Source organism: Falco cherrug, chromosome 8, assembly GCF_023634085.1.
Source record: "Falco cherrug isolate bFalChe1 chromosome 8, bFalChe1.pri, whole genome shotgun sequence".
NCBI classification, from domain to species: Eukaryota; Metazoa; Chordata; class Aves; order Falconiformes; family Falconidae; genus Falco; species Falco cherrug.
In genome coordinates this window covers 30,676,039-30,702,772 of record NC_073704.1, presented here as the reverse complement: position 1 = coordinate 30,702,772, position 26,734 = coordinate 30,676,039, and the positions used below count along the sequence as shown (strand labels likewise).

The 26,734-nt window shown below is 47.9% G+C and overlaps 1 protein-coding gene across 6 annotated transcripts in view; it reads right to left on the bottom strand.

The window, feature by feature from the left end:
• Positions 1-1,153: 1,153 nt before the first annotated feature.
• The window catches only part of SLC15A2 (solute carrier family 15 member 2), a 77,307-nt gene continuing 51,726 nt past the window's right edge, over positions 1,154-26,734 (bottom strand). For 5 of the 6 annotated variants that reach the window (XM_027804663.2, XM_027804671.2, XM_027804679.2 and 2 more), the window contains one exon: positions 1,155-26,693. In XM_027804663.2, coding sequence (XP_027660464.1) covers positions 26,517-26,693 — 177 coding nt within the window. In that variant the 3' untranslated portion in view covers positions 1,155-26,516. Of the gene's footprint in view, positions 26,694-26,734 lie in introns of all 6 variants that reach the window. The other variant, XM_027804675.2, reaches the window with a different exon arrangement.

The window sequence follows — 26,734 nt, the reverse complement described above, 5'->3', positions numbered from 1 at the left end:
TGCCCGTCTGGCAGCTGTGGATGGATGTGGCCACGTTTGTGCTCCTCTACCTTTCCCACCCTCTCTGTTGGCCCCATTCCGTCACCCCACTTTGCTCAGTATCTCAATGAAGACCAAGGCAGTGAAATCTCATCTTGACAGACGTTAGTAGGAGGATTGCCCCCATGCAGTTTATGTTTTTATTAAGCAACAAGACACGTCTATTGCTCCAGCTTACATGGGTCACCATCATCCTGGAGCTGCACAGATCAGGAGCACCGGGGTCACTGGGCTGCCTCGAATGCCTGTTTTGCTAGTGGACATGTGCAACACACACACACATTAGCCTGTTTTTCAAGGCAGCTGGTTTGCGTTTGGGAGCTCCCAGTCCTCAGGAAAGCAAACTGAGAAGAGATTGGCTCCTTCCCCCCAAAAAAGCACAGTTGATGTATAAAATATTCCCGGAGTTGCTGTGAGTTTGCCTTGCTCTTGCACAGCTTAAATATTGTATGAAGCTCATGGCAGCAGGGATAAAGGCTCCCATTATTACTGGTTTTGCCTGTTTCTCATTCAGTTTTGCCATCTGCATGGCATCTGTGGCCAGGTGAGATCCTGCCAGCTGGGGGTTAACGTCCCCGGTACCCTTGGGGCTGGCTGGGAGCCCCTGCTCCTGCTCATCCCTAGGGGTTGCTGGTGCTGGGGACCGGGAAGGAGCTGTGGGGGAGCCAGCCTGGTCCACCAGCCACTCTGCATCACCTACACTGGCTGCGGCAGCACTGGGAAATAAAGCCACTGCGCCAAAGCATGTTGTGGGACAGCAAATCTGATGGGCTCCTCTGGCAGAGCCTGAATCAGCATGGAAAGCATTGCTTTGGTACAGGATATTTGTGCTTAGCAAAACCTTTCACTGGGAGAGAGCTGGCCTCCATCGTGGCCCCATCAGGAGTGATTCCAAAGGCTTTTTCACCAGCCAGTTGCCCCAGTGCTGTTTCCCCACCTCTGTCATGCCAGGGGTGCTCAGGGGGCACAAGAGGGATCTATAAGGGCATTTATGTCCATCCACAGGGGGGCTGGCCTGCATGGAGATGGGTCAGGCACAGAGGCAGGCGATGGTAAGGGGAACAGCGAGGGAACAAGCAGAGTTCCCACACCCAGGTACTTGTGTGCACTTGGATATCTGCAGAGAGATGTCCGCAATACCAAAAGTGATGGTGGTAAGGAAAGAGCCTTTTCCAACAGAAATATATGTTTATTTGTTTCTGGGACCTAAAATGTTACCCATGCCTCATGCTCTGTGGCAGCCATAGGAGTGGACCCGCCAAAGTCATCTTTGTGGAGAACAGAAGTGGAGAACAGAAGTTTGGAAATAACGGGAAGCTTTTATCCAGAGCAAAACCTTTGTCATAAAACTTCAGAAAACGAATTTCTTTTACAATGGGTCCCCTGGGGCCTAAAAAATAAGTATCTAAGGATTCATGTAGTAGTAAAAGTCGATAAAAATCTTTGAAGCAAATGGGCTATTGAGGAATTACGTGTGGAAATGAATGGATGGATTCTTCTGCAAATCTTTTCATAGAGGTACCCTGACATAATGAAGACACAGTAGGTGCATTAGTAAAAGTCCCCTTTTTAATAACTGCTATACCTTATGGTTTTCCTAAAGCAACGGTTTACCAGACGGAAAATCCACTTAAAGATTTTTATCTAGAAAGGAGGCTGCAGTCATTCAGCAGGAAAGAGCCAGCTTCATTCTCCATCCCCTCCCTGGAGTGAGGGATGCTTTACCTGCCTGCGTAAATACTCAAGAGCAGGAAAAGCCTTCTGTTCCCCTGGCAAGAGGTGGTCAAAGGACAACTTGGGGTCCATAGCCAATTTTATGGTAGCAAAGTGCAATGAAAAAGCCTGACAATGAAATACAGTGGTTCCTGGCCAGGGCAATGCCAGACACATCCCCCACGGGGAACCTGACGGCAGCCCACTCCATGGAGGTGCCTGCGGCTCCCCCGGGACCCCCAGCCCCGGAGTGATGGCTGCACACACCCCCTTCGCTTGCACCGCGTCCAAACCCGCCACGTAAATAAGGCCACAGCAAGCGGCGCTTGTTCCGCAGTTTGTAACGTTGTTTACCAGCCATCGCAGGGAGTTTTTCGTGCACCCCCTGAAGAACATGAGCCAAGTTTGTTTTACATAAGTGCCGAGCTTTGCTGCAGAAACGTTGCTCCCTGCTTTAATTATTTTCGATTTTCATTTTTCCAAGGAAATGTTGGGCCTCTAAACCCCCTGCTGCTGACTCCAGAGATCTCGAAACGATTTTGGCTGAGCAAGCATTTCTCTTGCAAATCTAAATATTTATGCTACAGCTGTGTAAACAGCCAAAACTCGAAGGGGGGTTATTTTTAGTCTTCTTGAATTGCAGCAAGGGATTAAGATGGACATGTCATGTAAACTCTGACATCTTCTTTTGCTGTTTATTGCATGTCATTGCTGATGGGCGCAGCACCCTCAGCCTCCTTTCTAAAGGTGTTTCGCTCTGATTATTTATACAGTGAATCCAGATGGATAGGAATTAGACAGTCCTTACTTTATGTTGCATCGTCTACCCAGACGCCAAATGTACATCTGCTTGAATGCAGCGGTTTAAAATCATACAACATTAAAAAGGAAAAAAAAAACCACACCAAAAAAACAACGAACCAAACAAAACCAGCCAGTTGTTAAAACATGATATTCAGGTCAGGAGGGAGAAAAGTTATTCTTTAGTGTAGCTCCAAAGAATACGTCACCAATCTTGGCATGACCCTCCACAGACTCTTCTCACAAAGAAATGATTTACCCAACACTGAACAAGCAGCAGTCGCCCCTACAAGAGCTGACATAGAGGTTATGTTATCCATACCTTGCTGCTCAAAAGCTGGGTGGAAGCATGTACATGCCTGATAAGGTACTGAAGAGATTGCAGACCTCCTCCCTGATTCTGGCCAGGGTCTGCCTGCACAGTAAATAAGGGTTTTAAATGCACACATGTGTGGCATCTCTGAGGCACTCCCACCTTTAGCCAGCAGCCTGCAGACATCACTGATGCTGGAGGAAGCATGAGGAGATGGGAATTGCAGGGGATGAGCAGCCCGAGTTAAGCACAGTTCAAAACAGATAAAGGAAACAAAAGAATTTTTTTTTCTCTGGTCGTAGTGAGAAAAACTGCAGCTTATTTTCAGGACTGTCACACCAGCTGGGACAGCCTACAGCCTCGGGCTTGCCTTCGGCGGGGGTGGAGGGGTGGTTAACTCTATTTGGGGCTTCATCTGAGCAGCGAAAATGGCTGGTCTCCTTCTCATGGGGGACAAGTGAGACATCCCCAAACCAGCCTTGGCCCTGTTGGGGAGCTGGGGCAGGGAATGTCACCAGGGGTGCAGCTAGGACCGACCCTCAGCACTACATCCCAGACGCCCCCCACCCCCGCTGCCCCGTGCCTCCTGGGGCGAGCACTCAGCACCTCAGCCCCTGCCTGGTGATAGCTGACTTGAGCAGCTCAGCGGGCAGGGGGATGATGCAAATGCCCAGCGATGGGTTTTCCCTAAATAAACACTTCACTCTTGAGTGGCAGCGCTGCTGCTGGCGCCTTGCCTGGGCAACAAATTGATTCCCCTAATTAATAGCCCCATTGGCTGGTGGCATGAGCAGGAGGGATGTGACCTAGGAGCCCCAGGCTTGCTGAGGCAGCCCCTGGGATTTACCCTGCAGGAGCTGCCCCAGGAGCGTCCCTGCCTGGCCAGGCACGCAGCACCTCAGCATGGTCCTGGCACAAGCACTGGCATCATCCCTTGGCATGCACCAGGAGCTTCGGCTGGGCAGGGAGGGGGGGAGGGGGTGCATCACAATGAAACAGGGGGACAGCTCCCCTGAAAAAATCTTCACTAGAAGAAAAGCAGCTGTTTGGGGAACATAGCATCTTAAGGGCAGGAGTCAAGAAGATGGGGCCAGGCTCTTTTCAGTGGTACCCAGCCACAGGACAAGGGGCAACAGGTACAAACTGAAACACAAGAAGTTCCATCTGAATATGAGGAAGAACTTTGCTTCAAGGGTGACAGAGCACTGGAACAGCTGCCTGGAAAAGTTGTAGAGACTCCTTCTCTGGAGACATTCAAAACCTGCCTGGACACAACTGTGCAACCTGCTCTAAGAGAACCTGCTTTAGCAGGGGTTGGACTAGATGATCTCCAGGGGCTGCTTCCAACCCCGACCGTTCTGTGATTCACCCAAGCAGAAAAACATGAAGACTGAACCCCCAGCTGGGCACCGGGCTCAGACATGAGTCCTCAAAAGTGGTTTCTGCTCAGGTTTCAGTGTTTCAGGGCCTCAGTCACCTTGAACAGGGGCAGTTCATGGGGATACTCCAGCACCAGCCCCATGGACGTGCTTAGGCCTTTAGAAAAATGTGATTAAAACCAGACACATACTCCCAGTACTGTGCAGGAATGTAGCTCAAATTTCAAGCTAGGGAGGCCTTGTACCGTCAGGGGTTTGTCTGACATGGATAATATTAGGCAAACAATTTCTAATAGGGTAATATTCCCAGAAAGACAGGATTTACATTTTCAGGTGCAGGAGAAAAGCTGGCAATCGGGGGCTCAATTTTCTCCTGGTTTTTACTGCGGAGGTTGTCGTGGTTTGCAAAGTGCTGCCGGGGGAAGAAGGACTGAAACCAGCTCCTTATGCTCTGCCACTTAATTAATTTTAAGCACTTTACAGTAGAACACGAGTTCACCCAACTTCTACAAACAAGAGGAGAGAACGGTGAAAGTGCCTCGCTCACCCAGCTGTGCTGCACACCCCAGGCGTGCTGCAGCCATAGACAGCAGCTTTTCCACCTGAATATTAAACAAGGAGTGGAAGGTAATTCAAGCCCCCTAAAATTAAGGGTCTAAATCCATTTACATTTACAAACTCTGTAATTAAATAATAAACCAAAATACTACAGCTTGCACTCTAAATGCGAATTCAAGAGTGTATATCTAAAATTATATTACAGCCCCTTATTTGTTTAGCCTGCTGCAGTCCCTGCTTGCAGGCAGGGAAAAATTGCTTGGAGAGGAAGGAATGAAATTCCTGAGTCCCAGAGCCACAGCAGGTCCCGTCTGCTTCAGTCTGGGCGGGCTCAGCCAGGCTTCTCCGCTCGCAGCTGCCGAGGTGCCTGTGGCAGCACGAGCTTCTTCCCTCCCCGTGGGCCGATGGGCCAGTACCCGACCCCATCCCACGCCTGACCTGTCCCTGCCGAATCCCCGTGCCAGAGTCCATCCCACCGCCTGGCCTGTCTCAGGGGGGCTGCTCGGAGATGCTCCCTCGGCCCCATCACACGAGCTCTCGTGTGCCACAACACGGCACAGACACGGGTGCTCGTCCCTCCTCAGCGCCTGCACCAGCCGCGGCTCCTCGATGTGGGACCGTGCCGGGGCTGAAGGCAGCTCCGCCGGTCCCAGTGGCCTCTGCCCTCCCTGCTCTGAGCACAGAGGTGGTGGCACAGGCGCCGCTCATCTGCTCTCTTATTTGCAGTCTTAGCGAAGAGATGAAGAGAAAGGGAAGAGGAATAAAAGCAGTGAGTAATGCACAGCTTCTGCGCTTTACATCTCCCATGGCGACAAAACCAAATTGTAGGCTGCGTTCAGTGCAGCCGTGTCTGGGGAGAGAGAGGGGCTGGGGGGATTGTTCTGCTGTGGGGGATTTTTTTATGGACTATTTAATTCCTCTGGGGTGTCCCCTGCCTGCTCAGCTCAAACCACAGCCCCGTGCTGGCACCACCAAGGGTCCCGCCAGTCACTCAGTCAGGGCTTGTGGCAGGGCCAGCATGCAAATGGCTGCAGGAACCTTCTCAGTTCAGAGTCTCTCTTGCCCATCATCTCAACATCAGTTCCTGCCTTAGGAATATTTAAAGGCCTCCTGTACATGCGCATGGCCTGCTGCAGCAAAGTTTCCCCCCAGCATAGCAGGGAAGAGACACCAGTTCATCCCAGTGACATCCTGGGACCAGCGGCATGGCTGCATCTGACCAGGGGTCCGGCAGCAGCTGTCACCCACCCTGTCCTCTCCTCTCCATCCCCAAGGGAAAGGCAACACACCCAAGACCCTTATCTCCCTGTGCCAGGGTCACCTCATTCTGCTGCGCTGCTGAAGCAGCACCAGCAGCCTCTGCTGTTCAGAGCTTCTCCTTCGCTTCTCTGCGTGTTTTAAGCTCCGCGAGGCAGAGTGCCGAGCGCCTTTAGAACCACGTACATCAATTATCTCTGCAGGGTTTTCATCCCGTGCAAGGGCGCAATACGCAAGGCAAATAGGACAAATAAAGTGTTTGATATTTAATGATCCCACACTGGATGGGGAAGATGCGCTTTTGAACAGGAGCCGCTTTCTCAAGCCGGTGCAATGCAGAAGGACCCCTGACTTTCATGACTAATTGAGCCTTAATGACTTTCCTTTATCATCTGAAATGAAAACAAAGGATTTAAGGGATGTTTCATTGCAGCGCTGTGTGTCTTTCTATTCATTTATTATTCCCCACATTAAAAGCCATGCTTTGACTTGTCCTTCTGAACCCGCTTCTCCCTGGTGTTGCTGCTGCTTTTGTAGTTCTGTCTCTTTGCCTTTGATGGCCCAAAAACAGCTGCCGTGGCTCACACAGCCTCTGCCAGGAGTGAGGGCGCTCAGACTGCACACACACCCCCTCCCCCAACCACACCATCTTCCAAAAACTCACAGATACGGGCACTTCAAACCGAGTGAATTCCCAGAGTGACATGGGCAGGCTCCGTGCTGGGAGAGAGGCACAGGCATGTAGCTGGCCCCAAGGCACGGGGGGCTGAGCTCACCCCCAGCTTTTGTGGGGACAATGGAAATGCCAGAAAGGACCAGGGCAGAGCAGAACTTGAAGCAATGATGCTTCATTCCCTGCAGCCAGCGGGCAATGGCTTGGGATGAGCTGCTTACTCACCTTGGCTCCCTGCAAGCAAAACCCACTGCCCCCTCCCCGGCACACTCGCACACCAGCTGCAGGGTGCATATTTAACAGGGAGATGAAAGGGAAGACTTGTTTTTGCCAGAAAAACACCCAGGATGTGCATCGCACGCACCTGTCCCTGCACTGAGCCCTGTGTTCAAGCAGAGGCAGGGATGTGAGGGAAAGGTGGGATGGGAGTGGAACTGAAGGTGATCTTGCAGCCAAATTGTTCTGCAAATGGCAATGGCTCAAATCATTGCACAGATCTTTCTGGCCATTTGCTGTAATTAGGGCTGGGCTCCCAGGTACCACCACAGTCCCAAGACACATTTCCAAATTGCTGCTCTTCTGCAGAGCTGCCTCCAGAGCTGTCCTTGAGGCATCAGCGCTGGTGTTAATTGGAATCAACAGGAAAACTGGCCTTTGGAAGGCAAAATGCAGATGCCAGGTCTGTGGGAGCCGGTGGGAGCCATGCTCTGCCAGGGCCCCGATGTCCCCTTGCGCAGCAACAGCAGGTGCTGGCACCCACAAGAGCAGGGGCCGGCCCAGCCCCGCCACCTTCATCCCAGCAGCCAGACACAGCTTGGACACCACCGTGGAAACCCCATGGGCATCAGTGCCGCTAAGCGCACGCGGCACACTGTGACTCTGGGGAAGGCTGAGGACGGATTTTGTCCTTCCAGCTGCTGCCTCTCCAACTCTGGCATTGACACAAGTGCTGGGGTGTTGGCGGGATCTCAACGGGGGTAAAAGCAGCGCTGGAGCGCAGCCACAGGGTGCCGAAACATGGAGGCTGGGTGTTGCAAGGAGCGTGGCCGCCCCCCACCTCCCTCGCCCCTGAGTGATGCCCCAGCTATAGCACAGTGTTGCATGCTCCTGTCATTTTTCTAAGTATTCCTCATCTCCTTCAATGCCATTAATCACTCTATTTCAATTAATGGACCTGAACCATTGAACAGACCTGTCCTGCACTAATATGTTATTAATTGGGTCAGGTTGGATGGCAGCAATATTGAGTGCCATGTGGCTCTGAGCTTTCGTCTTCTGGTCCAGGCTTATTTCATTTATCTAATCACCTCCCCAATGCCACAGGGGCCCCCTCCACTTTTTCCCTCTCCGCCTGCCTTCAAGGTACTCTGCTACAATTTCTGCATTGTCTGGTATCAACTACACACTGAACAGAGTCATATCTAATTTACAGTACTCTCCCAAGAAAAATTAATTATTGTTTACATTGCTATCCTACAATCCCTATTTTAAAGTAATTCATGGCAGGGACAGTGCTATTAATTTTATTAAGCCATTATTAGTGGGCAGATATTATTCTGCTCCATTGATCCTAAGTTGATGCAATTACCACTTCCGAAGCTAGCCCTGTATGTCTGAAAATTTCAATTCTGTTCGCAACCTGAAGCTGTACGTTAAAAATGTGCCAAGCCAGATGCTGGTGGTGGAAATCGTGGAAAGCTGATTCAAAACAAACATGGAACTGCCCACATTTCATGATTTAAATCCTTTTAAAGCAGAGGTACTGATATCAGCCTGGGCCCCAGCCATTGCTGAATGCCCCATGCCAAAGGGAGAGGCATCCTCAGATATGCTCTTCAAGCCTCCCGGGTCTTATAGTTCATAGAAAACTCATCATCGTGGATTACCAGTTAACTGAAACATCCTCTGATGTGAATGGGAAATTTTACAGATGAAACTAAGCTTAGCTCTTATCTGCACAGAAAATAAGCCAAAAGCCAGGACAGGCCCGTGTCCAGCTGAGTGTGCATTTCGCTCTGTTTGCAGAGGATGAACTTCACCCAGAGGCCTCAGATCTCCTTTTCCCCTTCTCTATGTAAAAAAATAATAGCAGAGCAGTGTCAGGAAATTAAGTGAGACAAAATGGTGCAAATCACATGGGTCCCAAACATCTCCAGGAAATCCAACAGCACGAAGTAACATCAGAGGTGTGATGGGTCCTGCAGGGCAGGAGACTACAGGAACCCACACTGGTGACTTCCACCCTGTTGAGAAGCCATGTGCGTGCCCAGTGTGGCTCACAAGGCACGAACCCTATTTTTAGAAGAAATTAAAACCTGCAGTTTAAATTAAAAATAAGGGCTCACCTTTAAGCAGCTTGGAAAAGCATTAGCTCAACCACATCCTTTTGATCATGGATGGGAATGCACTTTGTGTGTATTTGCGAGCCAGTAAAAACCTGCCACTCGAGGGATGGGTTAAAAGAAAGACAGTCCCCAACGCAGGATCTTGCCCTCTAAATGAAAGGTGGTGGATGGAGAGATAGATGGATGGATGGATGGATGGATGAATGGATGGAGATAGTGGAGAAGAGTGAACCAAGGAGAAGATAGGAGCCATCCCAACAGACTGCAGCGCCAGCAGCCTCAGCGATGTTCAGCTGATGATAGACAAAGGATTTGAAGGAAAACCATGACGTCTACTGAGAGCCTCAGCAATGCAAGTGGGAGGGAATTGAGCCTCTAAGAGCCTGGCTAACTGGGACCAGTAGCCCTTGGAGTACATACTACTGGAGATGGACCTCCTTTCTGCTAGTGCTTTGGCCTGGACTTATTTGGGAGTGACAGATGCATTTGTTAGAGGCATACATTTTGACCTAAGGCAAGTAAGTGCTCTGTCAAATGTACATTAAAATACCATGAAGCAATGTATGAACCCACCTTCAGCAAAAATTAGGCCAAATAAGATTTTTAAACCATTTGTATGAGAACGCTTGCGGTAGCTCATAGCAGCATAAGGTAGCTAATGTAAATCACCTGGATTTGAAAAGTGAGGCCAAGTTACACCAGCTGAGATGCTGGCCTCAGAGTCCCCACAGAACACAAAAAGGTGTCATAAAACTGCTCTTTCCTGGTGACTGGTTAGTGCTCTGGAAAGGGCAATTGATTTATAGGACCTCCTGCACTCTGCTAAAATAGTTGTTCAACATTATAAACCAGCAGCCTTGTCTCCCATGCAAAACAAATAAACGAAGAAATAAATTATGTGCTTCTCTCCACAGCTGAGAGACGTTCTACAGCCGGGAAGCTCTGCAGGGCAGCTGCACAGAGCTGCAGCAGGGTCTGTGCTGGGGGCTCAGCAAACTGCCCTACAGCTGTGATGTGGGAGCAGGATCCAGCCACTCGGCTGGGATGCTCCTCGCTGCCCACCCGCTGATCCTGGCTCCCCGCAGGCTTAGCCGATGAGATTCACTGCAGGCAGCAGTGGTGGGAGCATCCCTGAGTCCACCCAGTCCCCCCAGATGGAGTAGAGCTGGGCTCATACCTCCCCTCAGTGGGGTGCCCGGGGGACGGAGGAGCAGGCACAGCGACTTCCCAAACCCAACAGCTCTTACCCTGATCATGAACAAAGTTGTTTGCAGGGTGGTGCTGAAATAGAAGTTCAGATTCACGAGCATTTTTGCTATTAAAAGAGGTGGGCGTTAGCATTTCCCCTCCCTTGTACATTTAAAGCCATTTAAAGTGTGCCAGCATGGGGGTTTTAACCCTTCTGGAGATCGGAGGACTGGGGTTAAAGCTTCCTCTCCCTGTGGGAACTGGGCAGTGAGCAGCAGGAGCAGCATGACCTCTTTGCTGCAGAGGTTTTGAGAGCCCAGAGCACAAACCAAGCCTGCAAACAGGTCCCTCCAGGCAGACCAGAGGCACATTAGCCCAGTGCCTTTCCTGGTGCTTGACACCCTTCACTCAAGGGTATATTATAAGCCAAGCCCTCCCCTGCCTCTCCATCCAGACAGCTCAGTCCCTTGGTGTAAACCGTGATAGAATTTGGCTCATCGGCGTATCAGGATCTGGTTTATTTTATCTGCCCACACAAGCCTGCATGCAGGGACAGATCAGATTAACATGACTGATGAAAAACATCCTCCTCTTTATCCCATCTGACAGCAGCAACCCTTTATCAACAGTCTGAAGACCAAGTTTTCTCAACCATAAGTTTTCTGCCTTGGGGGTTTGGGGTTTTTTTCCAGTAGAAGTCTATTTTTTCTTCAAGAAAAATCAAAACATTTTGATGGAAGATTTTTCAGCCATCCTTATGCATTAGATGTGGTGGCAGACAGGCCTGGTATATCAACATCTGCTCCTTCTCACTGGATTAAATTTAATATCTGGTGTATAAGCACTAACTCTCCCTCGAGCTCTGCTGGAGTCAGCTCAACGAGACATACCTGGCTTGGAGAGAAGAAAATAGCTCCTTTTCTGAGGGTTTCCAAATGCTTTTCCAGAGTGACCCTCTCATCATTTTATCCCCTCTTACAAAGCTAACTTCATAATGCCCTCCAATGAGGCTTTGGGGAGGACAGTGTTATAAATTGCAGCTCAGTGAATCCGCCACTCACTGCTGCTAACATACTGCATTTATCCTCGCTGCCGCAGAGGCTGTGGCAGTGAAAGGAGGAGAGAAGGAGAAAAGTAATTACTTCCCGCTCAGCTTGTCACCAAATCCCTTCATCAGCCCTCTCACGTCTTTCTCAGCTGCACTAGCGACTCGCCATGCCAGGGCTGGATTCAGCGGTGCTGGAGTTAATGGGGCACGAGGATGGGGAAAGGGTTGGGTACCGCGGGCACTGGGAGCCCCCTCGGTGCCCAGCACACCCAGGGCTGTCCTGCTTGCCTGCACCAAGTCCCACCAGCCTGCCTGGCTGCTGCCCGAATGTCATTAGGATCCCTTCATCAAGATGTGGGTTTATTTCAGATGGGAAGTCTTAGCCCAAAATCATCCTCAGTATGGATTGAGAGAGAAGAGGTGTCTTCTCCAGCTGTTTGTGGTTTTTAAATAACCCACAGAGGTTCCAGATGTGAGAGAGCTCAGTGTTGAAGTCTCTCTCAGACAGGATTCAAACTCCACATCCTTATTCAGCAATGTGGATCAGCTGGACATTCAGTTAAAAGCAAAGATACTGAGTCATGAAATGAACCCAAAATGAGACAATTTTTCTGGTTAGTGCTGAGATTCCCAGGAGCAGCAGCATTCTTCCTAAGACCCAAAACTAGGTGGGATATCAGAAGCCCTTACCTGGGGCATGTATTAAATTGAAGACAAATATTTTGACCAGCACATGATGGGCCATTTTACTGTGTTTCTTCAAGTCCTGCAAGGTCAAATAAAAGACGAACAGCAAGGGCCATTTTCTCTGGAGAGCTGGTGGACGTGGGGACCACTGGTGATGCAACAAAGGTATCCTGCTTAACCGACCTGGCACGGCCATTACTGGGGTGTCATGCTCTGAAACCAATGTGCCATGTGATAAATTTGATGCACTTCACACTGAAATTGATGCATCACCTTTGGAATCAAATTTATCACCTCTTCTGTCACACTCCATATACTGAATCAGAGTCACCACCTACTGAATTAAAAACTTCACATGCAGTTCACATCACACCATAAATCAGGCCAAAATGGAATTAAATGCATTGTATGCTAAGAACTCATTCATCACCCCATAAATTAAACATGGGACAAGCCTCTTATGCTGGATGTGCCCAGATATAGCCCTCAGAGTCCACTGGGGAAAACATGACACCACTGAAGTCACTGAGGGCTTGGCCAGTAATTTCAGCTAATTTCCTCAATGCTAGGATCTGATGTGTACCAGGTCCAGCTCCGTCCTGGACCAACCTGCAACTTGGGTACCCAGCAACTTCTGCTGGTAGTGACCCTCCTGTTGAACCATCCCCACTGCCCACTTGCAGGCTTGGGCAGGAGCCTGGAAGAGAGGCAAATCAGACCCTGGCCCTGCTCCTCCGCGTGGCGGAACAGCAAGAGGCTGAGAGGGCTTTGCACCCCTTGCTGGCAGCTAGCACACAGTGTCACACACCCAGCACCTCTCATCTTCAAAGGACCGTGAGCCATGAAGGGCCAGGCTCAAAGTCCCAACATCCTTGTTGCTGGAGGGAAGCATCCTTCTCCGAAGCCCTCAACAGGGCTGCACAGGGCTGGGCTCGGCTGCAGGAGCTACTGGCGCCTGACACCCCTTTTTCAGTCTTTGGATTTCAAGGCAACAGGAGGGAAAAAAAACCCACAACAGAATCAGGGATTCACATGGTGCCAGAGCATTCTGCACAGTTCAGCCCTCAGCACCAGGCATTGTTACTCCTGTGTGACAGATGGGGAACAGGAGCACAGAACAATGGGTACCAGATGCTCAAGGCCAAAGCTTGGGACTGGGGCAAAGACAGACTTCAGAAATTCTTACCCAAACCCAGGATACTATTTTCTCCTTTTTGTTATCTATGTTCATTTTGGCTTTTGTGACAGCACCTCCCTACGCGCTCTTGCAGCACAAGGAGAGCCCCCTGCCCTGCCCCCGCTTTCCAGGGAAAGGTGGGATAAACTTCCAGCTCATTTGAAGCACGATGCAGTCACATACATCCTTGGATCCAATCCACAGTCTTTCCTTTTATTTTCCTATTAATCTGGTCCTCTCAAAATCTGCTCAGGAGCAATTAGAGCCTGTCAGCTAGAAGCTGATGCAACTTCTATTTAATTAGCCCAGCAGCCAATAAAGATCTCATTCATCAATATCTCATGGAAGGTGTGGTTGGTGGGGGTGAGATTTGTCATTTCTTCCCTACATCCAGATGGCTGCAGAGCATCTATCAGTGATCCAATCACACACATGGACTCATGTGCACATCTGAGGAGATCGACCAGCTGGGTGACATCTGTCTGGAAAGCACTTAGTGTGAGACTGCCCCAGATGCTCTTGTAGACAAGTCCCATCGGTAACTCAGTCTCCAGACCATGGCTAACTCGGGCAGCAAGTGACCCTGGTGGGATGAGCAGCTTTGGAGGGCTCTTCCCTCTTCTGACCCATTTTACTGCCCTTCCCATCAATAGGAAACAGCAGAGGTGTGTAAGGAAGACTAAACACCAGCAGGATGAATTGGGGGAGGTCTGAAGAAGTATGGGATTTGCCCCATACCTGCTGCCTTTGCCCTGGGAGGGGGATAAGAACCCCTCTCACTGTGCTGCCACACTGAGAATAAACACATTAAAGATGGCAAAGCAGGAGAGGGGAATTTAATTAGAACCCAGACTGATGGATCTTGGCAAAGTTTTGAGGTGTTCAACATGCCAGAGAAAAATCTTTGGGGTGACACCTTCTTGGCCTGAAAGCTTCTCCTTAAATTGACTGTCAGGGTATCAAATACCTGCATGACCTTCTCCTGCCAGACCATCTAAGCAGGACACATTTGGGTTGAGCCTTTCCTGGAGACTGGGCAGGGTGGCCAGGAGGGTGGGGGGGGGGCACGTAAATCTGTACCCACGAGGTCACTGTGCTGGCTTTGTGTCACAAAAAGGGGGTTTCAGCAGCTCAGATCTGCAGGAGTGGGTCCCTGCAAAAATCACTTGCCAGCACTGTATGCAGCCTCACCATCTCAATTCATTGAACCAAAAAAAATAAATCAGTTATCACAGGACAGTTCATGGATTGCAAACATGAGCGATGGTATCTTCATAATTAACGATTATGAGAAAGTAGTTTAATAGTTTCGTTCCTTGTGGCTGGTTTGATTTGTAATGTATGGCAGTTGGTATAAGCAAAGCAGGTAATTGGAGCCAGTTTACCCTTGGTGTGTCCAGCTGTAGCTGCACTTCACAAACTTTGATGTGTGTTTTTCTCAAAGCCTTAATCCCCAACAGCAGAAGAGGGCTGAAAATGTAACCACATCAAAAGCCATATTCCCAAGCTGGGAGACGCTTGGGGACTGAATGACAGGCAGTTTCCTGCTGCTGCCCTGCACATCTGCAAGTTGCTGTGGTCAAAAAATCCCCCCCCTGGCATTCACAGAGAAAATGCCCATGGTCAGCTCAAGGCCTTGCACCACCCGGCTCCTCAGTAGTTATTAGCAGAAACATCATAGCTGGCATATTACTGTGATGGATGCTGCACCAGTCAACTGGAAAAGTGTTAAGCAAGCCTTAAAAAGAAGTGAGATGAAGGCTTAAATACCAGGCTAAAATGTCCATATAATGGGGATTATTCCAGGATTGAAAACACATGTGCAGACATGCTGAAATACACAGCTGTGCCCCTCTCGCTGCTGGCCACTGCTAGCTCCAAGGGAAGTGATTAATGAGTGCTTACGTTGCCAATGGGGATGGACAATTAGCAGAGGGCACATATAAACTGTATTCAGCATAAGTCTGTGGTTTTACTGCTTATCAGATAAAAAGTAGTGAAGAAACATTCTGTATTAACACATTATTTCAAGCCAAGCTCTGGTACTTGCCTGCTTTTATTCTGTTCCATCAAGTCTTGTTTGATTTGGCTTATTTTTGCTGAAGACCAATGTGATACGCTATGCTTGGAGTTGCCAACTTTAGTCAGTTTTGCTGGTGTGACGTTTGGTGTTTCAGAACACCTGGGGGCTCCTCTTTTAAGGAGAGTCTCAGATACTCTTGCATTAAAACAGATTTGCGGCCAGGTCAGTTGTGGAGAAACTTACGTATGGCATTCCAGCTTCCCAGACCCAAAAGGCAAACAAAAAACCTCCTCAGAATCCAAACAAACAAACAAACCAACCTCCTCAACTGTGTTATCTATTAATCGTCTGTGATTTTCAAACGCTGTTCCTTTGGGAAACCCAGCTCAGATTTTCTGCTAACAAAAGGTGATTTTACTTGAGAACAAATTCACTTCTCTTCTCCAAAGCCTGGCTCACACACTAGTGAATTCCTGTACTGTGCACGCAAAGCCCACGGTCAGAAACCGCAGGGCAAAAATGGCCTGGTGCCCAGCACGTGCCCCGAAGGGGATGCTTCATGCTTTCTTTAAGTCTCTTTTCTGGTGCTGTGTTTTTCCTTAGGAGTTGCCCTTGATGCCCCCGGGGATGCATCAGGCTTTTCCCATGGCATGTAGCATTCTCCTTGCTTCACCTGCAGCCTTCTACACCAGACCCAGCCTTCCTGGGCAGACGCTGGCCCTTCAGCCCTCGCCGTACCCTTTACCCTGTGCTCAGACCTGCAGCAGGCAGAGAGGAAGCTGCTGCAGAGCACAGATGTGTTTTACCGGTCCCAAGACCTGGACTGAATATTTCCCAGTGCTGCCTCCAGTGCTTTACTGAGGAACAAATCCAGCGTGTCCTTCTGGATCTCTCTTTTCTATGGAGGCTCAGGGTGTTCCCCTTGCTGCCCTGCTTGTGCTCAGAGAGGACCTGTCTCTTAAAGCACTTACAGTCCGAACAGACCCAGCAAGCTCAGGGCTAGGAGGGAAAAGCATCTCCTTTTGCCAGCCCTTCATGTTAAGCTTCTATATTTAAAATGTCTACATAAAGTAAGAAATTAATAACCTAAGTACTTTACCAGGCCTAAAGTACTTTACCAGGCAAATCCGATTTCTACTTGAGAGAATTGGAGGGACTAAAGCTAAAAAAATTGCTTCAAGGATGAGATTTAATTCAAAGTCCCAGTGCTAGTTCTCCTACTACACTTGTAGGTTTCATGAATAAATCTGTTTGCTAGCAAACAATCGTCTTAAACAAGATCATCATTAATCCTGAATTCAACTGTCAAAAAGCCTAAGATTGCAAACTAAGAGGAGAACAAGGAAAATCTGGTAATTTGTTTGTTAAGTATTTGCAAACTGTCATATCAATAATGGATAATAAGAAAATTTTGGCCCTCCTGAACTGATGCATAACACAAGGGTTTGCTGTATTGCACCTAAACTATTATCAATAGCACATTTATTATTGTAATAGATGAAAAACAAGCTTCCTGGCTGAAAAACAAGATCAATTTGAGCTCGAGCTATTTGGACATATTCTAAATGTTGTAATTAAAATGCAGCATGAATGTTCCTTAAAAAAAAAAAAAAAAGAGAGAGAGAAGAATAGCTCTACTAGAATTACATATGCCATCTAGCTCTGACTCAGTAATCTGAGAGAAAAAAACCAGGCAAAATTGTATTTGAGTCCAGTCAGACATTTCTCATCTTCAGGGCTTGATGCAGAGCCTAAGCTAACAGAGCTTTTCCTACTGGGTCAGGATCCAGCCCCAGGCTTCAAGATTTGATGCAGGGAGTCAGCCTAGATTGCACTGAGCTCCCTGTGCAGGTCAGGATTTGGTCAGAGTCCAACAAAGAAACCCAGCTGAGCTCTATCTTGCTGCAAAGATAGCTGTAGTTTAGAGTGGGGAAAAAAACCCAAGCAGCTGTAAAAAGAGATAAAGAAGCCACCTGTGTGAAAGGTTTCACTCCTGGAGCAAGTACCCTGGGGACAGAAATGGTCAAGTGGCATGTCCCGTCCTGTCCCCCAGCCCTTGCAGTGTTATCACATACATCAAAACCTGCAGGAGACAAACATGACTTTTGCCTCCCCCAGCAATGAGAGGCTCAGAGAGCTTCCCAGGAGCTGCATGCCACCCTGAAGAATTCAGGTCTTCTTTTGTTCTGATAAAGAAGCGACTAGTGAGTTACAGCAATCTGCCAGGAGCTCTCTAAATAATTGCATTCCCTTATGTCTTTTAATCATAAGCCCTGTAAGGCTCATCATACCACACGCGCAATCCAATTTGGCCCATCAGCTCAGTTTATCGAAGGGACCTAATTTAATACCAATCTTTGATAGAGACAGGAGCGGTCAGTCTGCCCTAATGATTTGCTAAGTTTACTTAGTTTGCAGATCTGTGGTGTGAAGGGCACTTGGACTTCAAATAGAGCATTGATAATGGGAAGACATGATGAGGAAGACAAAACTGGCAAAAGCTTGACAGTCTGAATCAAACTACATCAGAAACCTGGAACAACGGTGGAGACTGAAAAGGCAAAAATAAACCCCGTGATGGGTGTCATCACAAGTAACATCATGAGACTAGTCAAATAAATTGCTGGAGGCAACAGCTCCCTCAGAGTGAATATCACCACTGTGAGAGACCCACCAAGGAGAGGGCCAGAGCAGATGAATCCAAGCCAGGAAACACAGACCCAGAGGAAAGCAGGAGCACGGTGCCAGGGATGCCAGAGCTGCTCTGGCCTGGCAGCACCCTTCCCCACCAGAGTAGGACACAGCAGGCATGAGAGCACACCTTTACATGGAAAAGTGACTGCTCTTCTAACAAGCTGAAAAGGGGCTCAAAACTTTCAGAGTTGAGCAGGTTCGCTCTAGGTGCATCTTTTAAAACCACTGGGATGACTTCTCTGCTCCTTTTTAGCCCAGTAGGTCAGTGGGCCCAGGAGGTGTGGTACAGCAACACCAGCTAAGAAATGCTGAGCAAATGGAAGTGAAAACCCAGAGGAAGGTGTCCAAATCCTTGGCTTCAAGGGATGCTGAACAATGAACAACATTAGGACTAAAGGCACCAAAGATAAGGTTTTTATGGAAAAGCTAAAAGCCCAGCCTTCTCTGGAAAAGCAAAGGTTGATAGGAGAAGACTGGAGCAGCATTCTACTCCATAGCTGTAAGTGATGGATATGAACACAGTAAAAAACCTACAAAAAACGAACTTTACTAGACAAACCCCAGCTGGTTCTGAAGCACTGAATGTCTTTTAATAGTTTTCAGCTCAAACAGAAGAGGGAACTCAGAGCCTGCATTACAGAAGCTTGAGGAGTGCTGCAGGCTGTGAGAAATGAAGCACAAGCCCTTTGGTTTCAGCCAGCATGTACAAAAGGATGGTGCAAAGAAGGGCCAAAGTCATCCTCCGGTAGGGATGTAAAGGACTACGCTGGCACTGTAAGCACAAAGGGATACTTCATGGCACTATCAAAGCTTCTATGGATGGACCATCTGCCTGCAAACAGGCAAGGCCATTTACTTATTTTGTACAGAGTGCAGGCACTCAGGACAACCTTGGGGCAGGGGAAGGAAAGAAAAATAGCGACATCAGTTCCAAAAGCAAAGCCTCAGCCAGCAGACAGCAAAGGGTGAAATGCAAACATTACCCAGGCTGGCTAATCCCCACAAAGGGATTGGCTGGTTAACACCTTGTCAAATCCTTGGTGTCATGAGGGATGTGCTCTTTGGAGAAGTGGGGGACATGAATTTGAGGACAGCTTCCAGGAAGGTGTTTGTGGGTGAGCAGAATAGGAGAGTCCTGACCTCCCCTTTCTCCAGGGCAGTGATGAGATGGGGGGGGCTGTGCAGCTCTCTTGGCCAGCCCCAAAATAAAAAGACAGCTAATGACACTGGCTGTGAATAAGGAGGGAGTGAAAGCAAATTAAATGCACTCTGTGGAAAAGAGGGAACTTTCTCCGCTTTGCTTTGCAGATTTTGGGCTGTATGAAGCGTCAGGAAGCAAAGCTGGCACTGACAGACCATGAACGGCAGACAGGCAGGCTGGCCAGTGCTGGGACCTGGGAGCTGCAGCCCCCAGAGATGGATCCGAGCACCTGCTGGCCTCCTCTGATCTCAGGGCACAGCAGGAGCTGGACTGCACAGCCTTCCGTGTGGGAGCCCCTGTGACTGGCAGCAGCTCGCCTTTTTGAAAGGCAGCAGCTCGCCTTTTTGAAAGGCAGCAGCTCCTAGTTCCTGCTGAATTCCTGCTGGCCTGTTTCACCTGTAACTTGGACAGGAAAAATCCATCTTGGCACAGCACCTTTGGGAGGCTTCTGTCTTTGGCGAGAACAGCATGAAGGCCTACTTGGAAAGTACTTTGATGCACAGGTTAAACAGAGAAAGAGACCTAAAAAAGGCTCCAAGCAGACTTGGGTAAAGTCAGAGCTGAAAGCAACCAAATTCACCTCCATGTGAAGAAACTTCCCTTGTGGGTGGGCGCATAATACAGCAAGGTCTGGGAGATGCCAGTTACCTGAGACCTGATCACTGGGAACAGACAAGCAAAAGGAGCAGAAAGTGCCCCGCCATGGGCAAAGCAGCACCAGCACAGGTCCTTTCGTCAGGAGGAGCAGCTCTGCCCAGGCATGCACCCTGCTGCTCCTTGCCCAGCAGATTCAGAGGCTGAAGCCCAGCAGCACCACAGTAGTAACACAGGTCTCCTTTCAAAACATCCTGGTCAAGCCTGGGAAGGCCACAGAGCCAGCCCCACTGACACCAGCAGTCCCTGCGCTGGCACTGCTGGCAGAGGAGCCAGCCCCATTTCACCGGCTGCTGCATCCACACTGATGGGAGATCTGTGGTTGCAGATACAGCCCACGGACTACACACTACTGCTGCGATGAACACAACCCGAGTGGCTTTCTCCTACTGCTCTACAAGAGAAAGACTCAGAAACTGACTGGTAGAGCAGGGCCCCAGAGCCTCCAGCCCAAGCAGGAGGCTGGAAGGAGCACCCTGACCATAAATAACCTACAAAGGCCAACTAAAGAAGGCTGGGGCCACGGGCAACACAAACAGATCCCCCATGGCCACTAACAGCAATGTTTTGATCCACAAGACCCTGCAGCCTGACGTGGCACAACACAAGGGCTGACTGTGGGCAGCTAACTGGGCACAGGAAAGATTGGAGGGACGCACAAAGCTGCTGGATTACCCCAATGCTTCTGAACTGATTTGCCTACAGAACATGCATCAGGCCATATGAGGCTGTGACAAGGAGACAGTGCCAAAGCAAGCCAGGGCAGATGCCCTGTTACTACCCAGATATTTGGCTCAGTGTGATTTCTGCCCAGACACAGTAGTGCCATGGGTGAGAAACTTTTCTGGCTGCAGGAAAGTGGGCAGCGTTACACCCAGGACAACCTCCAAGAAGACGCACTGTTGCTGGCAGCAGAAGGGCTGCATGAGAGGAGGAATAAGCAAGGTGCTGAGGGCTGGCAAAGTCATCGGGGAGAAGTCTGAGTGACTTCTGGGGAGGGAAGATCAGCATGTGGGGCTGAGGGGGCTGCCTGCTAACTTGGGAGTTTGCAACAAGAGGAAAACCACGCTGCAGCTTGGGGAGGGTATGTGTCTTCCACAAGTCATTTCAGCTTCTTTCCCTTACACACATGGGTAGATTGAAAAGGACAGGCCAAGCAGACTGAACAACATATGCAATGACAAAAAAGAATCTAAAAAGTGATGTTTGCTTGATTTTTGTCTTCAGCTTGGCTGCCAGTTGCCACGCTGCTGGATTCCAACCGCCACTCCTCATCACTCCAACTGAATTGCTACATACTGGTTTAGGTTTTCGCTTTCTGTAAGCATATTAAAATTTTAATTAAGCACTAAACCAGCATTTTAGCCTTTTTTTGAGAGTTTTGCTATTTCATTGATTACAGTTCTCTCAGGTCCTTTTGTTTTGGCCTAAATTTAGACCAATTCTGACTGAGCCCTGCAGGATAACTGCTAAAATTATTCATTAAAAATGAAGAGATCAGAGTTGATCAGCTGACAGAGGGAGCCCGCAGTGTGGCTTCTCTGCATCCTGGGAACCTTCTGATCTACAGGTACTAGAGGCAGGTCAATGTTGATCCACTAGTAAAACACAACATGAGAAGACGCTGCAGCTCCTTGATTCAAAGCTCACTAAGAAACAACTTGTTTCGTTTCTTGTCAACCACCTGACCTGGCAAGGAAGGAGGGACGTTAAACAAAGCAATTATTTTCCTTCATGCAATTTCTGTAATGCAGCATGATCCCTTCTCAAGGCAAAATGTTTAATATCCCTGATTTTTTTCTTTCTGGGAAGCACTTTGCAGGAGACAAATGAGGGCTCCTGCTTTAGAAAGCATGTGGGCAGCTCTGACAAGGAAGCAATGCCACAGCTTAGCCAGCTTCACGGGGGATTTTAGTTTTTTCCTAAATTGCTGGGGAAATCCAAAGGCCCCCCGATATCAACTTGTACATGACAGGTTTATCTCACACGTTAACATGAAAGAGTACCATAAATCCAGCTATCAACATGCAAAACCCTGGCCAGATCTGTCAACATCTGGGACCAGAAACATCTCTTAAATGCTGTTTTAAAATTATATCACAATAACGAATGTAGTGATAATGAAATGCAGAGTCTGGTACCATCCAAAATTCAGCAGCTGTGGTATTTGCCATGGAGCTGAACTCTGAAGTTTAAGCTGCTGGTACTAGAAAGTGTTTCTTGTAGCTAGGCAAAGAAACTCAACACAGAGAGAAGAGGAGATTATTCCTCTATGACCCTGGCTAAAACTGCCCGTTAACCACCCCTAACCATAGCTCCCCCTTCTGTGCTGCTCCCACCCATAACACAGCTTCAGCTGTTTTTTCTGTTGCAAGGTGAAGCAAGGTGGTGGCTGCCATGCATGGTAGGGGCATTGCCAGGAGCAAAGCCACCACCCCCTCCCCTCCAGTCACTGCAGACCCACCAATGCAGATCTGCATGCTAGTTTTTGCAATACTCTGGAGTGACAAACCAGTTTTCAAGCCATCGGTGACTAACTCCCCCAATGGCCCCCCACCCCAGTTAGGAAAGCACTTTTCTGAAAGGTCTGAAGCCATCCACTATTTAATCATCTGAACTTTCCACTTCCCCCGTCTCATTTTTTTCTCCAGTCTGGTGTGGGGAATTCCAGCTGTTCACCGAGGAGTTGCAAAGACCTTGACAAAACAGCCTTTTTTTTCCTCCCTGCCTGTTGGTCTCCACCTCCTTGCAAAATGCCTCAGGCCAGAACCTAGACCAGTGAAAAGTTTTCCTTTCACTTGCTCACATTTCACTTTCACAATAAAACTCACACCCAGATCACTGCTCAGGAGAACCACATCTTCCACCAAGGCAAGCCCTGCCCCAGGCTGCCTTGCCCAGCCCCATCTGGGTCTCCTAAGAAGAACCAGCTCCTGTGCCTGGCCAGGCTCCTGCCTCCCAGCCGGTGCTGACAGCACATACTATCTGCATCCGAGCCAGTCCCATGCAGCCTTCCCAGAGCTCATCTTCTGGAATCCTCCAAAATTCATCTTCTGAAATTGTGGGACTGTGGGGAAAGGGAGAGGGAAGAAAAGAGGGATGCAAGCCCCTTGAGCTGCACAGAGCAGCTTGCTACCTAAAGGCATTTAACTGCCTCAGAAAGAAGAGGTAATTTTAAGGAACCCACAGCCAAGAAGTTGTTTTGCTGAGTTTGAAATCTCAATTTTATGCTTATCTCATGCAAAGCTGGAAATAACACTGGTGACACAACATGTTAAGGGAGGAAAATACATTGAGTAACAGCCAGCGCAACCGACGGGAAATTTGCTGCACAAAAAAAAAATCTTTATCAGAAAGCATCCTTCAGAAAAACAGATAAATACATACTTCCACAGTGAAGCCAAATCCCTGCAATCTCCATGAAGGCTTGTGTAGCAACATACCTACAGATCCCCAGCAGCTCATTACTGTCCCTTAGCTGGAGATGATCATTTCTGCAGGTCAGCCGCCAAAACAGCTGGTGTGAGTTTTTCCTAATCTGTTCCAGGGCAAACGCCACTAACAGCTGAGACTCCCTTCAGTGACAGTCAAAGTTGGACAGGCAGCAGGCTGCTATTTCTCTGTAGAGCTTCATACCACTTTACATATACCATCACTATTTTGGGTTCTTCCTCTGATTCTAAATCAAAGAATCAGAAGGAATAAGGAATATTGTTCTAAAATTGGGTGTTAAGAGTTGTGCAAGACTCCATCTCAGAGTTGACCATATGGAAGAAAAAAACCCCAGAAACCTCAGTACTCCACGGAACCAGGTCCTAAAATCTTTGATCCAGTCTTGAGTCCATTTGAAAACCATGAAAGGGCTCAGAGGATGAAGTTGTGGCTCTAAAACTGGAAAAATGCTATACTGAGTGGGCTATTTTCCTACCTTCTCCAGCTACAGCAGGGGCAGCTCTTCAGCCTGCTCCTGGCTGGTGATCAGCATGCCCAGTGGAAATCCCTCCAAACTGCTGGTGCATTTCAAATAAATGGGGCCAATTAGCAAAGCTTTACAACTGCAGCTGAAACAGTGCGGAAGGATCATACCAGCAACCAAGCAGGCAGATCAGAGGGGGACAAAGTTTCCAATAGGTGACGATGAGCAGGTAGGAAGAAGTAATTGCATCAGCTGGAAATAAAATGTGAACAGAGCATTACACTCCCTTGGGCAAGCAATTCTCCAGAGGGGCTGCAGACACAGCCCCCAGCCTCATGTTAGCACTTTATTTATAGCATTGCCTTCCTGTTCATAACCTTCTCAACTGTGAGTTGCAATTTTTCTCCCCCCAGCATTATGGTGATAGTTTGGAACATGGAGATGTTGGGAAAGGGGCAATTTGGCATCAGAAGTCTAAAAAGCAGATACAGATGACATCCTAAATGTATCTTTTATGAGTTTGGAATGATTCCTTTAAATTAAGCTCAGAGTGTGTGACAGCTTCTGGTAGTGCCGCCAGTAAGGAAATAAAACATAAAAATCAAGAGGTTGTTGAGCATATGTAGTCTTAAAGATCTGGACACCTTGCTTTCCCTCATGCCACTTTGAGCTGCGATGTACCAAGTGCTTCCCAAGGAAAGTGCTCCAATAATTTTCAATTGTGTCTTCACCACATATGCCCTCAAAACCCAACACACTTCCAATTCAAGGCTTATAAAAAATTAAATGCTCCAGTAATTCTAAATTGTGTTTGTTCAGTGCTGCTGGAGCCTGTCCATTCCTTCAGTTGGGGGATTTTTGTTTTGTTTGCGGGGGGAGAAATGCTTTCTATTAGTGCTTCAAATTGGAAGCCGGTCAAACAGCATCATAGCAGAATGATTCAGCAGCCTCTGAGCTGATTCACACTGTATCATAAAACAGGATTAGGAAAACAACAATGCCTGCAGGAGAAAGAACCCACACAAAGAATCATGGCACGAGAACAATACCAGAAAGGAGCAGAGGGAATAATCCTCACTTGGCTTCTGAGGAGCGGGTCAGATGACCTAATAGATGGTTTTCAATGCCCTTCATTCCCCGCTGAGTTGCAGGGTTCAGCTTCCCGGATCCAACCACCATAGTTTAATAAATGGCTCTGCATCGCCTGAACTACATTAAGTGTTTCTGTGTGCACACCCACAGCCTGCTGTCATTTATCTGAGATCACAGTCCCCCTCTGGCACAAGACCCAGATGCTATTTCACAGCAGGCAGGAGCTTATGCAGAACTAGCGGTGGAAGTTCATGAACATTTAGGACAGGAAGCAAAGGAAACAATCTTAGGTTGCGAGTCTTCCAGTTATAAGCCAAAAAGTGGGGTTTTCTTAGTCTTTACTCAAGAAAACACACACAAAGGCGACAGTACATTAAAGTAGCAGTGAAACTAAGTGTATTCCCTAGCACCATCCTGAACATGAATGAAATTAAATACGTATTTCATGTTCTCCTGAATCAGAGCATCAGCGACCACCTATGGCCAATGCCAAGATGGAAGAGGAAAGCATCATTTAAAATCTGTTCTCTGTGAGTCTGAAGATCCTACTGACAACTTTGTTGTAAATTAAGTCATACCTGTTACAACTGTGGCCTTGGAGTGACAGAGGAAGGCAAGGACCCTCTCAGGAGTTTTACTAGATCAGCAAAGTTGAATTACTTCTATGCAGAACATGAAATCACAACTTCATTCAACCAAGGAAAATTAGAAAATTATATCACAATTCCGATAAAATAGCTATATCCCAAGTTTGGTACCGAGACAAAGAAACAGGGAGGAAAAAGAAAAATCTCCTATGCCTTGGCTTCCTCTTGTAGACTGAAAAAATGATAAAGTGCATCCTCGTTTAACTCACTGCAGGATGTCTGCTACAACGTGTCTCCCAGTGGGGAATATCTAAAGCATGAGATAAGAAATCAGCCATATCCTAACTTGCAGTGGCAGATGCTGTAAAAGGAAATGCCCAATAAAGGCTTAATATATAGGAAGATGGCAAATAACTGCTTGGATTTCTGAAATAAGAAAGCATAAACCAATTCTCTAATCACGTCTAATCTAAGAACACCGTCAGTTGCTGAAAACTTCTAGGAAAAAATGGGTATTGGAGAGACGGTAACATGCATATCTTCTTCAGTAGTGTTTTGGGAATATTTTAGCCTGCAGAATTTAATTCCCTGTTATTACTTCTGAGCCTGGAGGTGAAAGTCATAAATCAGGACCATTCATAACATGCAATAACAGGGTGAAATACTCATAAGGAGAGTTACATGGTGAAATCCTTTGGGATTGTGTGTAACACTTCCAGTCCTTGATGATAGCATTAAAAATTCTTCTGTCTCTAACATCTATTCTTCCCTAATTCCTATACTAGATTTTCATTCTTTTCTCCCAACACCTCCAAATTTTGCTGTCATATGACATTCCTTCTACCCTTATTACTCCCTGCTGCCTTAAATATATGTTTAAAACAAGATCATAGGAAAGCATTCCATGCTTAAAAAGATGGGCAGGTTTAAAATTACACTGTATTTACTTATAAGGGCTTTTAAAACCAGAGGAGCTTTCCCAGGGAGTTTTGCTCTGATTTCAGGACCCCCCTGGTTTTTATAGAGGGCTATTTGGTCCCATTTACAATATGGCTACATTTTAAGTAATAAAGACTGCAGTGCTATAAAATAAAATAACATTGTCCCCACCCCTTCTTTTACTCTCCCTTCTACTGAGTTAAAAAAAAAATAATAAAAATCCCATGATGTGTTAGAGCTTTGTTTTCTGAGTAACAAGACTAATCATGTTTCCTCTGCTTGAGGTCTCCCTCTTCTCTTCCTTTTCTTCTAGGTCCTCTGGATCCACACTGACATAGAAATATCCCATGATGGAGAAAATAGCGCACACAGCAAAGAGGAGAACAGTGAATAAGACAAACTCAGCCCACTAGGAAAGAAAAAAGAACAGCAGGTCAGGAGACCCCAGAC